The sequence below is a fragment of the Rhinolophus sinicus genome, chromosome 4, assembly GCF_057876585.1.
Source record: "Rhinolophus sinicus isolate RSI-liver-muscle chromosome 4, RSI-T2T, whole genome shotgun sequence".
NCBI classification, from domain to species: domain Eukaryota; kingdom Metazoa; phylum Chordata; class Mammalia; order Chiroptera; family Rhinolophidae; genus Rhinolophus; species Rhinolophus sinicus.
Genome location: NC_142504.1, coordinates 46,070,586 through 46,086,585, shown reverse-complemented (window position 1 = coordinate 46,086,585; position 16,000 = coordinate 46,070,586). Strand labels below are relative to the sequence as shown.

At 35.2% G+C, this 16,000-nt stretch overlaps 1 protein-coding gene across 2 annotated transcripts in view; it reads left to right on the top strand.

Moving 5' to 3' along the window:
• The window catches only part of RSBN1L (round spermatid basic protein 1 like), a 62,376-nt gene that overhangs the window by 21,787 nt on the left and 24,589 nt on the right, over window positions 1-16,000 (top strand). The window contains exons 2-3 of one of the 2 annotated variants that reach the window (XM_019744549.3): window positions 5,204-5,320; window positions 12,507-13,147. In XM_019744549.3, the coding sequence (XP_019600108.2) occupies window positions 5,204-5,320; window positions 12,507-13,147 (758 nt within the window). The remainder of the gene's footprint in view (window positions 1-5,203; window positions 5,321-12,506; window positions 13,148-16,000) is intronic. The other variant, XM_074340639.2, reaches the window with a different exon arrangement.

The following is a 16,000-nucleotide window of genomic DNA, read 5'->3' as shown; positions in this document are numbered from 1 at the left end:
ACTTTTACATATAAGATAAGTCTTTAGCCCATGTGTGTTTTTCCACATATATAATTTATAGTTTGTTCTGGGTTGATAATGACTTACTCATTTATTCCATCTCCTTTCCTCCATTCTTATATTCCTTTTGCCTCTTTAGGTTCAAACTGTGTCATGGGTCTATCTGCATCTGTTTTTCCCTTGTGCCCCTTTTTATTTATTTATTTATTTTTAAGATTTTATTGGGGAAGGTGAACAGGACTTTATTAGGGAACAGTGTGTACTTCAGGACTTTTTTTTTTTTTCAAGTCAAGTTGTCCTTTCAGTCTTAGTTGTGGAGGGCGCAGCTCAGCTCCAGGTCTAGTTGCCATTGCTTGTTGCAGGGGGCACAGCCCACCATCCCTTGCAGGAGTCAAACCGGCAACCTTGTGGTTGAGAGGGCATCCAACCAATACACCAACCAACTGAGCCATCCGGGAGCTCAGCGGCAGCTCAGCTCAAGGTGCCGTGTTCAATTTTAGTTGCAGGGGGCGCTGCCTACCATCCCTTGTGGGAGTCGAGGAATTGAACTGGCAACCTTGTGGTTGAGAGCCCACTGGCCCATGTGGGAATCGAACCGGCAGCCTTCGGAGTTAGGAGCACGGAGCTCTAACCGCCTGAGCCACCAGTCCGGCCCCCCCTTTTTATTTTTTAAATAAAACTTGTGCTCCTTATGTTAAGTTGGACTCTTCTAAACAGATAATTTTTTGTTCTTATGGTGGAATAATTCTTATTTTTATTCTAAGAATTGTGATAGGAAGATGAGCTAAAGCTTTCCAAGCTTTAGATTAGACCGTGAAGGATAAAACTATACAAATTCTTGGTCCTGAAAAGAAAGGAATAAAAACTAAGAATGACAGTTTTCTGAAAGAACAATGTTGTTCTAGTAAACACAATGCCAGGGAGCCATTTTCCTTGTGAAAAGAGCTAGAAGTGACTTTTATAAATATGAATGCATTTATATGATAGCAGCAGACTTGAGATTTTTTTTTTTTTTTTTTTTAAGATTTTATTGGGAAGGGGAACAGGACTTTATTGGGGAACAACGTGTACTTCCAGGCCTTTTTTCCAAGTCAAGTTGTTGTCCTTTCAATCTTAGTTTTGGAGGGTGCTGTTCAGCTTCAAGTTGTTGTCCTCTCAGTCTTAGTTGTGGAGGGCGCAGCTCAGCTCCAGGTCCAGTTGCCGTTGCTAGTTGCAGGGGGCGCAGCCCACCATCCCTTGCGGGACTCGAGGAATCGAACTGGCAACCTTGTGGTTGAGAGCCCGTGCTCCAACCAACTGAGCCATCCGGGAGGCAGCTCAGTTCTAGGTGCCGTGTTCAATTTTAGTTGCAGGGGGCTGAGCCCAGCATCCCTTGCGGGACTCAAGGAATTGAACTGGCAACCTTGTGGTTGAGAGCCCACTGGCCCATGTGGGAATTGAATCGGCATCCTTCAGAGTTAGGAGCATGGAGCTCACTAACCGCCTGAGCCACCGGCCCCCAGACTTGAGATTTTTATAGACAGTGATATTCTGTATTCTTATGGCCCAAAATGTTTATTATTGCTCACCATTATGGATTATATCTATGTCTATGTAGCTATAAATAATAGTATTTTGCATTCATAAGGCTTATATCTTTATAAAATGCTCTTGTATATATTTCTTATTTATTCTTAACATAAAGTTCATTTTACAACTGAAACTGGAGATCTGAAAGTTTATTAGTTATCAAGGTTGCAGAGTTTAAACTTGAACCTAGGTTTTCTGAGCTTGTGAGCTCCCAACTTTCTCGTAGCTGTAACATGATTACCTGTAATATGAAAACATGTAACAAAACATTTTTATGTTATCTGTAACATGATTACAGAAAATTTAATGGAGGAATGTAAAGTTGGATTCTGAAAAAGGAAATGCTCTGACAAGCAAAAATTGTCGGAAAAGTGAAAGGTGGGTTAAAAGACCTAGACAAGTGTGTAGCTTGGGACAGCGGTTGTGCCAGAAAAATGGTTTTCTACTATGGGCATGTTGGATGGTTTGTGTTTGTTTCGTTTGCTTAGAACGTTTTGGATGTGGGATGGAAGGTAACTGCAATTACGTTGTCAGTCACCCTTCTTGTCTTGGCTTTGCAGTTGCTTTTGTTTCTATAGATGTTTTTGATATAATGACTTTACACGTTCAACTTTAATTGAACTGTTTAACTTTAGCTGAACTTTAAGGCATTTTCTGACCCTTTTCCCGACCTTGTGTTATGAAACTAATATGTTCCTATTACAGAAACTTAGAAACTTGTCACTGAAAAATAATGATTTAATAATTTTGCAATATTGACTTTCAGTTGGTTTCTGAATGTGTGTATATTAGAATTTTTTTTTTTTTAATTGGAACGTGTAAGGACAGGAGGTGTAGATGGGAAATCTCTGTACCTTCTTTTCAGTTTTGCTGTGAACCTAAAACTGCTCTAAAAATAAAGTCTGTAAAGTCTACCAATACATATGTTTATAAATAAAATCTATAAAAACTTTGGTCATACTATATCATAGTTTTATTTCCTGAGAAGCTAATATAATTTTATCCTGAAAAATATTTTGCCACTATGATAGAGTTATATCATATTCTTTATATATGCTATTAAAATTCTACAGTTATTTTAATCTATGTGGTTAGAAGTTAGGATCGTGGTTACCCTTTGGGGTACTGCATAGAAGGGAGCACAGAGGGGTTCTGACGTACTGTTCATTTTTGTGAAACTTGAGCTGTTCGCTTTTTTCTGTATTAATATACTTTAATAAACTTAAAAAAAGTTTAATAAGATTAATAGGGATAATGGGAAAAAGAAATGCAGAGACATTTCAGATGACTGTTTTCTTCAGGTGTGATTTTAAATGATATATAGTTTATGTTTTAAAAAATGTGTGCTTACTTAGAAAATAATAACATATATGTGTGTATATGTATTTTATGGCTGGATGATGGCCTATAACAGGATTTTAAGGATTTAAATTTAAAAAAATGAAAGTAGCAAACTAATCTGAAGTGTGAGAACAGCTTAATTTATTCTATAATTTAAGTTATATGTGAAAAGATGAGGACCTTATCTAGCTTACTCATCCCTAGACCATAACCCTTTTCTTATATTCAGTAATGCATATTTGTTAAGTCAATGAATCCTTGCTTTGGTTTGGTCTACCATCAACTGTCCTCTCATCTACTTTCAGTATTACCACTTTTAAAAAAGCACTTCGTCAGTTTGATAGGTGAAAATATCTTGTTTGAATTTTGTTTTTTATTATTAATGAGTAAGTTTTAAGATGTTTCTTAAATACATGGATTTAATTTTTTGAGAATTATCTATTTAAGTAGCATGGACTTGAGTATTTGAGTATGGCAGCCACTATGTAGTATCATGTGACTGTTGACCACTTAAAGTGGAAATACTTGAAATTGAGATGTGCCATAAGTGTAAAATATATGAAATGTTTTATATATGTTGTTTAAATAAAATGTTATTAAAATAATTTCACCCATTTCTTTTTGTTTGTAATGTGACTACTAGAAAAACTTAAATTTATATTATGTGGTAAACATTTCTATTGGCGAGTACTGATCTAAACAGTAATCTGATCATTAAGTGACTAGGACCTGAATAAAGGTAGTGTTTTTAAAAAGGAAAGTGAGGGATTTTAAGAAATTATGCAGTATGCATATATACTATATAATCTCTGTTACATTGAAAGATATTTTATGGCTTTTGTATGCTTCCAGCAAGGCTTTGTAATCAATAATACACTGAGGGCAAGGACTACGTCACTGTTTTTCTTTTTTTTAAGGGTCCTTCATTTTTTTTTTTTTTATTGGGGAAGGGGAACTTGATTGGGGAACAGTGTGTACTTCCAGGCCTTTTTTCCAAGTCAAGTTGTTGTCCTTTCAATCTTAGTTGTGGAGGGTGCTGTTCAGCTTCAAGTTGTTATTCTTTCAGTCTTAGTTGTGGAGGGCGCAGCTCAGCTCCAGGTCCAGTTGCCGTTGCTAGTAGCAGGGGGCGCAGCCCACCATCCCTTGCAGGAGTCGAACCGGCAACCTTGTGGTTGAGAGGATGCGCTCCAACCAACTGAGCCATCCGGGAGCTCAGCGGCAGCTCAGCTCAAGGTGCCGTGTTCAATTTTAGTTGCAGGGGGTGGAGCCCACCATCCCTTGGGGGACTCGAGGAGTTGAACTGGCAACCTTGTGGTTGAGAGCCCGTGCTCCAACCAACTGAGCCATCTGGGAGGCAGCTCAGCTCAAGGTGCAGTGTTCAACTTTAGTTGCAGGGGGCGGAGCCCACCATCCCTTGGGGGACTCGAGGAGTTGAACTGGCAACCTTGTGGTTGAGAGCCCACTGGCCCATGTGGGAATCGACCTGGCAGCCTTCGGAGTTAGGAGCATGGAGCTCTAACCGCCTGAGCCACCGGGCCGGGCCCTACGTCACTGTTTTTCAACTCTCTACATCTTTTGCTGGGTTCACAGGCAGTGGATTGAGTAAACAAAAATTAATAGGACATCAAATAATTTTATAAACCAGAGTTTGAATTTTTAGAATGCAGGCAGTGATTCCTAGAGTTCTTATACCCTTTATTTTAATATTGTAATATCACCAGCTAGACAGATCCAGTCATACCCTTTTTAAAAGGTGGAAGGAAGCTTAAGGGAACTAACCTCTAGTCTTACATGTAACAGGCTTTGAGTCGTCATTTTATATGTTTCTTCATTTAGTCTTTATAGTAATTTACGAGAAAGATATGAACCACCATTTTGCAGATTAGAAAGTGAGATTAAGTAATTTTTCCAACGTTATGTTACCAATCTAGATATGCCCAACTTCAAAGCTAGCACTTTTTCCACTGTAGTTTACTGTATCAATTAATATTAGCCAATTATTTTAAGTGATTTGAAGTTAGCCTAATAATTTGACATAAAGTAAAAAATAATCTTTAAAAATTAAATGTATGATAAATTTTGACAGTTTATGACGTGTGTGTTATGTATTTCATGTTTAATATATGTAAGGAAATTTAGAAATGTTTCCCAAAACTTGAGAGGAAGAAAAAGGCACGTTTTTATCCATTCTGATTTACTTGGTGTATTGTAATTCCAGAAATTTCATTATAGTTCATGGGGAAAAATACAGTTGTAAAATAGTTTAATATATTTCCTTTATTTTGTCTTTTAGATAAAATCAAAGACAAAATTAAAGAGAGAGATAAGGAAAAAGAGAGAGAAAAAAAGAAGCATAAAGTCATGAATGAGATCAAAAAAGAAAATGGAGAAGTAAAGATTTTGCTGAAAAGTAAGTTTATATGCAGTAATTTTAGTTGTACTGTATTATATTGTTCAGTATACTTGTTGGCTTAGTTATTAACATAAAAAGTGTTATTTGGTGCTGAATTTTGCTGAGAATAAATATTAATGGCCAGAATACAAAAAGTAAATGTAGTAGCGGGGAGTTCAAATCTGTATAGTAACATATCTTTAGTATATTTATTTAGTGAGTCATTAAAAAGTAACAGTTTAACCTTCATTAAACTGTTAGGTTCCTTAAATTATTTAAAAATGGGTTATCTAATTCTGTGTTTTCATTACTAGTCTTCATCCATATTTAGGTAATCTAAAATGAGAGGCTAAAACAATTTTTAGCACCATAGGGATGGTGGAAGAAGTGATCTTTCAAATATTTGACAGTAATCATATAGTCTGGGATTTAAAGGGAACATTTTACTCTGAGCTAAATTAGAAGATGTACTGTTTTACTGTGTGTTTTTTACATGCTTAAGAATATCCCATTTTTATTTCCTGTTTTTTCTCTATTGTTAAAATTGTCTTTAGTTGCTATTTATACATTGGGTAGGTGGTTGGGTAATAATACAAATCCTATCAATAATTCTAAACTGTTTCAGAGAGAATTTGTGATAGAATAGAAGTAAGGACAGTCTTAAATTCACTCAGCAAGGTAACAAAAATCAGTGGCATTTGGTTACTAGACAACTAACAAATTCATTAGCTGCCCTATCAAGTTGATAATTTGCAGAGCAGAACATGTAAATGATTTTGATTAATTTCATATTGAATTTGCGTGTTGATAAACCTTTACATCTACATGAGGGAGAAAAGACCAAGCATATGCAGTGAAATAACTGGTTAATTTATATTATTTTAGATAAACAGTATTAGATTCTACAATATATTTTCATTTCATTCTTTGTCATATTTCCAGATGTTCTTTGGTGGCACTTTATTTAAGCTGTTTTTTATTTGTCAGAACTTTACTTTCTGTAAAATTCTTTTGACCTTGAAGAAACATGTCAGAGGTTAAGTTGATAGCTACTTAGTCAGTGCTCAGGGTCTTTTTGTTCTATCTTTTTTGCCAGTGTGTTTTATCTGGGTTGTCTAATTATGTTGTAAGCCTTTGAGGCAGGAATGGCACCAAACCACACCAGTGCTGTTAACAGCAGTTAAGGGTTAATGCTTGAAATGTTTACTTTATCCTAATGGATTAGTCAAAAAGTCGTATTTTACTGGTTTAGTCAGATAGTCATTTTCTCATCCATTTGAATGTACAATGATGTAAATTCCAGTCACTTGGTTGAATGTTAGATTCCTCACATGCCATTAATGTGTAATATGTGACTCTAGAGATTACTATATGCTGCAAACAAAATTTTAAATAGCCTAAAAAAGTGGAGATTTTTCAGTAATATGTAATAGTAACCTTGACTTTAAAAGTAGGTGAAAAATTTAGGTAGTATTTTGAACTGAGTTAAACTGAAACCTAGTGATGATAAGGAAAAAAAAATGAAGTAGATTTGGAAATGAAGTGGTGACCTTTGGGATGACAATGGGAAAATGTATTTACTGTAAAATGGAGGTAAATAATAATGTAATTACTGCCTTACAGGGTTCTGAAGATTAACTGAGATAAAGTATGGGAGAAGTGCCAACTACAGTGTCTGGCCCACGGATACTCAATAAGTGGATGAGAATCTTTCTTGTAAACATATATGAAAGATTAACTCATTTAAAAACAACAACAAAACTCTCCTCAGTGGGTAGTATGTAGATAATTAAATGAATAAAAACATGATTCATTTTGGGAAATAGTGTCTGTCCCATTGGAAGCACTAAGTGTTAGCTATTGTTATTGTTATTATCCAGAAAAGAACAGTTTGCTCTGATTGTGTGGCAATTCCCAAGTAAGCCTATAGTCAGGGAAAGGCACACTTCAGTATTATTGGTGTCTGAGAGCAACAACAGAATCAATTTGGTGGGGCAGTTTACTGGTATGTACCATTGGGTGCCTCTTTTTCCTTTATGGCCTTCAGCTTTTATTCTCTCCTTACAGTCTTCTCCTTCTGATAATGCCAGTGTTGCAAGCAATGGCTCACACAACCATTGTTTGATGATGGCATTTGAACATCTAAAATAGATACTAACTCTTACTCTACAACAATCCCATTTCCTCCAGGTTTTCATTAAAAACTGCATCAAGTTGAGTATGACTAGAGATATATAAACAGTTATATACATGCTAAAAAGTTTTTATTGATGCAAAACTCTTTTAAATGTCTTTCATTGATAAAATAAGATTATTTGGTTTATTAAAAATAGTTTAAGGAACAAATAAATGTGAAACATAAACTTATTTAGAGCATCCTTTTATATCTAATGTCTACCATCTACTTTTTTGGAGCACACTTATATGTACCAGCCGTTTTTTGTTATTTATCAATAAATTTTTAAGAACTTAGATGTTATGCTTATAGTATGTTTGAGAGTATATTTTATCATTATAGCATATCAGAGAAGCTTGCTGGTGAGCAGGCAGAATGGGAATTAAAGAAGCCAATGTCCAGGTTATTGGTAGTGTACTAAAAGTCACAGGTAGCTAATTCATTTCAGGAAGGTGAGAATATTGCAGTATGAAAAAAGCAGTCATTCCCTAGACCAAAGGTTGGAAATACCTAATTACTACTTTTTTCCTATGTATGCTAATAGAGTTATATACCAGGGTGCCAAAAAAAAGGTATACACATGACTTGTATTCATCTTTTGTTATTGGTATATATTGAATTGAATATTACAATTTTAATACAGTTTTTTCCTTTCTTAAAATGTGTATACATTTTTTGGCACCCCCTGTATTCACATTAGAATTATATAAATTCCCATGTTAGATATGAAATCAGATGCAATTTTTCTGGGCAACCTTTAATTTTTTCTTTATTAAACACTAAAAGTATACTAAGATTAGTGGTGGAAATTGATGCCAGTGAATTTGTGATTTTTCAAGTTTTTTTAATATATATAATTAGCCATTAACAACACAAACTGTTTTGTATCTTTCTGTGTGTGGTTTTTTTCCATCTCTGTATGCCTCTCTCCGGCTTTGTGTGTGTCTGCATCTTGCTTGGTATCTGATTCTCTCTCTGGCTCTCGGTGCATGTGTGTGTCTGTGTTGCCCTGTGTATGTGTATCTGGTTCCACTTTGCGCATGTGTCTGTGGATCTGTGAGAGGCTGGACCCCCAAGAACCTTTACTTTGACACTTTCTGAGGGTCCAGATTACTTAGGCAGCAGTTCTGTTCTTTCTGTTGTGGATACTTATCAGTATCCTTTAAGAAAAATAGGTCTGATTTATTGGGCTCTGTTTGATGAATTATAGATTTTGAGTAATTTGTACTTGAAATACCTCTTAGTATAAAAGAAATTGATATTCAAAATGATCTTGTTTTAAGTATTTAAAAATTTCCTGCATATACATCTATTGCATTTCCTATGGCATTCCAAGTCAGGAAATGAATGAGAGATTATATAAAACCTTAAAATTTTATCTAGTGAATGCCGGTGCCTTTAAATGTAAAGAATTTACATTTACATCAGATTAATTTAAATGTAAAGAATGCATTTTACCTATGTCCATCATGGGTCTTCAAGACTCCAGGTTTGATGATTTGCTAGGGCTCACAAGACTCAGCGTATAAGTTGACTCATGGGTATGATTTATTATAGTGGAGGAGGCAAAGTAAAATCAATGAAGAGAAAAGACACAAGGCGCAATGTCTGGAGGAAACCAAGCGCAAGCTTCCAAAGTCCTCTCTCTGGAGAGGAGTCACACAGGTGCACTTAATTCTTCTAGCAGTGAATTGTGACAACATGTGAAATACTGTCTACCAGGGAAGCTCATGAGAGACTAAATGCCCGGGGTTCCTATTAGGGGCTTCACATAGGCACCATCTCTATAGCAATTACCAAAACTCCAGACTCCCAGAAGGAAAATAGATGTTCAAAATAAACTATATAGTTTGTACAAATAGTTTAGGCACAGTAAGCCACTCTTATCAGGGAATGGTGGGAAGCTTCCCAAAATACAAGTTGTCAGATGCCAGCTAAGGGCCAACCTTGCAAGCAGGCCTTTCTAAGGATAGCGTTCTCAGACATGTTATGTTAACCTTTTCCCGCACACTGTGTTCACTTTAGTATTTAATTGCAGAGTAGTTTGTCATAGAAATTTAATTCCTTGATGTTCAATATAAGAATCTCTTGACTGATTTCTTATTAGTTTGCATTTCTCAGTTTCTGAATATTGTACTACCTTTTTCATCCATCCTCATGATTGGAAATAGACTGTTGTGCCTATTTCAAAGTAACATCTAGTCTAATGATTGGTTATTTTCTGTTTTAACTTTTCTAAATGTGTTAGGCATACCTGTAAAGGATACTAAGCTTGTATTTTCATTCAAATGAAATTCTGTTTATCTTGGAAAACTTATTTAATTTGTGCAATTTTACGTGTATTTTCAGTTCTGTTATTAATTACACCTAAGTCCTTTAAACTTTAAGTTCTATTTTTTGATTGACTATTGCCTTTTTTCCTTGACTCATTTGGATTTTGCTTATATGTATAAACCTCTTTTATCTTTCATTTTGATTAACTCCCTGTTTTATTTTGTTCATTATTTATTTTGTTTTGAAAATATTAACCTGAATCTGATGTTTTGATAGTTCATACCAAGGTAGCAAGTATGAATTTGTTAATTCTTAACTAGTTGCATGTAGACTTGTTAGAGAATTAACACTTGGCATTTTATGACTTTACAAACCTGTGTAATCAACAATTGACAGATTTTTATTTTTGCTTTTCATGATGATACCAATTTGGTCTTCATTGCATACCTACGAATTTTTAGAAGTGATAGTTTATTGTTAACAAAGTTTCCTTTTTAGAATTGCTATCAACTTGAATTTTTGTGTGTTTTTTATTCCCTCCAAGGTTAGGAGTTAGTGGTATTCATATGTTACAAAACTTTGACTGAAAAGGAGACTAGGGAAAAACCTATAAACCTCAGGTAGTCTGTTGGTGAGAGAAATCTTTTCATTCATAGGTTGATTAAATGTTCATCTTTAGCAATGTTCTAAATGCCATGAGGGATGCGTGATTGGGGGAAAACGCATCACTTCATTCTGAATTTATATAAAAGTTATTTGTTTTACTCATGCAATGTGTTAAAGACGTTATATATGTTATATCCTATGAGTGAAAAATAATAACTTTACATGTCACATATATTTATATATGTGGAATGTATAATAACTTGATATATTTAGAGTTTAGAGTGAAGTAATTTCAGTTCCAACTAGAGAGATAAAGGAAAGCAAAATGAAGGAAGTGACATAGAGCTGTTTTTAAAGGATGGGTAAGAACAGAGTTCAGTAGTAAGTATTGGTCAGGGCAGGCGTATTTTAGGGAGAGGAACTGCCTTTGTCAGTAGTAGGAAGATAAGTTAGGACTAGATATGTCTTATAAGAAATTGTAAGTAGTGCAGATTGACCAGAGCTTGAGGTACGTGAGGGCATTGTCTTTGAATTCCAGGCTGGAGAGGTTATATTTTATTTGGTAGTCGTTGAGAAACCTTGAAAGCAGTTGAGCCAAGGATGAATACGATCAAAATAATGTGTAAAACTTACAGAAAGATTAATACAGCTCAAGCATTCAGGATTTGAGACAGTCATGAGGCAGTTAGGCCAATTAGACCAAAAATAAGGCGGTTGTATCAAGGAAGTAAAAAATAGTTAAGGATGAGCTGGATAATTCTATTAAACCTTGGAGAGATCAGGAAGGAAAATTCGAGAGAATATCATTGATATTTGAAAATTGTGGGAAAGAAAATTTGAGTAGACTGGAAGCAGACCCAGAATTTAAGAGAGAAGAATGGTAGGGTAAAAAAGAGAAGGCACTGGGCGTAGACTGTTTTTTGTTTTTTCATAAGTTTGATAGTCAAAGAAGAGGAGAGAGAATTATTAAGTGTTTTTGGAGTTGGTGGGAGGGACTTATATTTGGAAAGCTGGTAGGACATCTCACTGGAGACAGAAAGGAATAAGAGATGTGGAGATGGAAAAATTTAGGTAAAGCAGTAGTTTGGGAAGGTTTAATTCATGGCAGGTTATCTATAAAAGTGAAATAACAGGTGAAAACAGTGAATGCCTTATTTTCTTAACTGTTACCTTAATGGCTTTTTCGTATTATCTTAGGAAGCATAATTTCTTGTGAGAATATTTACTTTTTTCTATTTTTCTTATTGTATAGAAACAAATATACTCTGATAATGTTAAGTGTTTATATCTACACTTAGATTCTATAGCAGTATAGTCTCTGGATTGACCTTTTATTCTTTGGAGTTCTAAATTTCTGAGCCCAGAGTCTACTTTCCTTTGGTTACAGAAGCTCATTCACATATAGGCTTATAATGTCCTGTGTCTTTTTCTTTTTTAATTTTTAATTCATTTCTTTATCAGTACATGGGTATCATTTGTGCTTAGGAAATGAGAAATTATTCTAATTTTGTCATCTCCTTTATGGTATCTGGTGGGGTCTTCACTGGGAACTTTGTAAACTCTAGTGGACCTAAAACAGCCCATTTTAGATGTATGAGTAGTTTTCTGAGGAGGAAATACGGTAAAAGCTAAGGAATTGCTGTTATACTGTGCAAATATTTCTCTCCCTTTATGATTTATAAATCTTGACACCTGTATGCAATTTTTAAGAACTTAAAGTAAAAATTATATATATGTATATGTGTATATATGCATATACATATCTGTATATATATATGTATATATATTCAATGGCAAACATCTGGAGGGCGTTGTTCATATTGACTTTTGTTCAGCTTTTCATTTCTGATTTTCTGCATTTAAAATGTGAAGATGATGCTTTCCGAAACATTCATTAATTTCATTACTTCATGAACGCTGAGCATCTGCTACATGTCAGAAAGGTCATGTCGTCTTAAGGCTTTGTGTGTAGAGAAAAGCAAAGAGACTGACTAAATTATGATTATCAGTACTGTGTAAAATGAATCCCAAATGTAAACCTAATTCTGAGTAAACTTTGCTTATTTATCATAAAACAGTTCTTAAAGCATATATTTTTTTAATTAACTGAAATATGGAGTTTCAAAAAAAAAATTTTTTTCCCAACAGGTGGGAAGGAGAAACCAAAAACAAATGTAGAAGATTTACAAATTAAAAAGGTAAAGAAGAAAAAGAAAAAGAAACACAAAGAGAATGAAAAACGGAAGCGTCCAAAAATGTATAGCAAATCGATTCAAACCATCTGCTCAGGATTGCTGTCTGATGTGGAAGATCAAGAAGCCAAAGGCATCCTAAATGATAACATAAAGGATTACAGTGGAAAGAATTTGGATATCAAGAGCTATGATTCCAAAATTCCAGAGAACAGTGAGTTTCCATTTGTCTCATTAAAGGAGCCACGGGTTCAGAATAACCTCAAAAGGTTGGACATGTTGGAGTTCAAACAGCTCATTCATATTGAGCACCAGCCTAATGGAGGTGCGTCAGTTATCCACGCCTACAGTAATGAACTCTCCCACCTGTCTCCCGTGGAGATGGAGAGGTTTGCAGAAGAGTTTGTGGGTCTAGTATTCAGTGAAAATGAAAACTCGGCCGCCTTTTATGTAATGGGTATTGTTCATGGGGCAGCTACCTATTTACCTGACTTTTTAGACTACTTTTCATTTAATTTTCCCAATTCGCCAGTGAAAATGGAGATACTGGGAAAGAAGGATATAGAGACAACGACTATGTCCAATTTTCATGCTCAGGTAAGAAGTTTCTAGTTTTTTCAAAAAGAAACTTGATATACTTTAGGCAAGTTTCTGTTCTTTGCTTCTCATTTCGCTCTAGGTTAGAAATAAAAAGGTAAGAATACAATGAAAGCTTTTGGGAATATTAAGAATAAATTACATTCTTGATGTGAACATCAGAGTTTAAACGTGTGTCTGCTTCTCTGTTTTTTTCTTAAAGATAATTAATGAAGTAATTAAGATTCCGTTGTCCTTTTTTGCAAGAATTTATCTTGGAAAGAAATGAAGGAAATTAATTTAGCTTTGTATTTTCCAGTCCTTCCAACAGTTCTTTTTACGTGAAAATCACCTCAAGTTATCTTCTTGGTGTATGTGATAATGCCTTAAAGGCACTTAGCATTGGATCTGTTACATAGTAGGTACTGAATAAATTTTGGTTATTAAATATATTGTGGTACAAGAGAGTTAATTGTGTGATAATGTGAGAAAATTTGCATATCAGTGCATATATTGAGCTAATTTCCATTTCCTATCCTTCTCTGTGGTGTAGGATATATATTAGGAAGCAGAGGCAGAATGGAGTCTGCTGGCCTTTGAACGGGAATGTGGTCCTATCTGAAAGGCTGGTGCCGTTGTCACCCACTCTCAGATCAGGGACTGCTTAGGCCAGGAGATCAGCCAATTTCCCCACTTATTGGTGCTAAAATGTCTGGTTTTCTAAGTAATAATTGATATCATAGTTTGGAAGGAGGAAAAAAGTCAAAGTCTAAAAGGGATCTTAGTGATCGTCTGTCCCAACCTTTCTCAATTTACAGATAAGCAAACAAACACAGATAGGAGTAACTTACTATTTTAAGGTTGGCAGCAGTGTCAGGAATAGAACAAAATCTCCTTAATCTTCATCCAGGAATGTTGTCCTTATTCTGAGTGTATGTGCATGCGCGCGCATGTATTTTTTTGTTTTTTGATATGTGTTCAAGTTACAGTTTCCACCGTGATAGTCTGATGTCCAGTCACATCCACACTTATCAAACCTCCCGCCTCCACAGTATAGTTGGTATATATTATGTAATATACTGTAGTCTGGAAAATATGGTAGTATTTCAAGTTTTAATGTGTGTGGGGGAATTAATCTCTAATATAACGTGTTTAAGAATTAGAATTTAAATCTTTTTTAGAGCTGAAAGGGAGCTATGGAGCACCCATCACTAGTCCTGTCATTTTATAGAATTCCAGAATGGTTAGTAACTTCTTTGAGATTATATCTGAGTTTTAGTGGTAGAACCAGTCTAGCATCTAGTAATAGTGGCTGTTGTTTATTGAGTACTGACTATGTCAAGAACTGCTGTAAGCACTTTATATGTAATAACTCATTTAATTTTCATTACAAGCTCATTTTAGTGAGAGAAGAAATAACTTGTCTAAAGCCCTTCAGTATTAGATCATTCATTTGTTATTCATTATATGTCTGCTAAGTGCCAGGTTTTATGCTAGGCCTCTTGATTTCCAATCCCATTTGTTCCCACTATATCACAAACTTTCTCACTGTCATACTATGCAAGTGTATTTCAGTCATCTTTTAAATGTCATAATTCTTATATTTGCTTTTCAAATAGCTTTTAAGGTTAGGAATTATTAATTTTAAATAATAAGAATTTTCATCTCAGCTTTGTAGTAAGTACAACATGAAAACCGTGCTTTTGTTACTAAATATTAAATGAAACAACATGGTGGGACCCACTAATCGTGCCAGTATGTGGCCAGGTTGTGGGTCTCAAGTCCTTCAGAGCCGCCTACCCTGGTTGCTGTCACGTATTCAGGGTACTTGTCTAATGCATATTGCACAGAGGAAACTCTAGGCAGATGCACCTTCTTTGTTACCAGTTGTGGCTCTGGCCCATGTCTATGTGATCTGTCAGCGGAAAGGACTGCTTTAACCGCTTCGGCTTTAGGCTTAATGGTAGGAAGCTGCCCCTGCAAGGTCCATGTTCCTTTATCCCAAGATCCACCAAATCCAGTCATTCTTATGGTGTGGGAAAGACTATCTAGTGGAAAGTTGCCCTGAACTGCTCGTTTGATATTTCTTCCACACTGGATTCTTAGTTTGCTTGGTTTTTGAAGAGTGTAAGAGACTGTGGAAGTGTTTTGGTAGTCTCTGGTTTGTCCTTATGCACTGGCCTTGTGAAACTGAATGGGATCCAAAAGACAGCAGAAGGAAAAAAAGCAGCACACTTACTGTAGTTTAATTTCAAATTTCTTGACTTTTCCATTAAAAGCTCTATCTGAACCTAATTCATGGTATCTCTCCAAGAAATGCTTTTTTAAAACCATTTATACAATTTCCTATTTAGGTAAATGCTTTATGAATTGCAGGACAGACTTATAGGCATGTATTTAGAGCTAAACCAGTTTGTAGCTCGAGGCTTTTCTTGTCCTGAATGTGAGAACCTTTCTTCCAAATTTAATTTGTAGAATGATTTATAGTCAGCACAGTGAGTTGTGATTGAGTTAGTGTGGGTACCTGAAGGAACTCTGCTATGGGTTGGCTAGAAAGGGAAGGGATCCAGTCCTGGTTCTGCCATTTACTACCAGCTGTGACATTGGAAAGCTGCTTAAGCTCTTTACATCTCAGTTTCCTCACTTACAAAGTAATCATAATGATGATAGTACTCGATTCACAGAGTTGTGGTTAGAAATGCTTGGTAGAATATAACAGGTTAAAGCTAGTTGTTATACGTAGTGCAGTATTATAGTAGCTTTCCATTTTGTTGAATAGGTGATGACTAGCTTCTGACTGAGGACTCTTAAGTGTGTTATTGATGGTAGGGGTTGCAGCAAGTACCGAAGATAAATTACCATAACTATTTCATG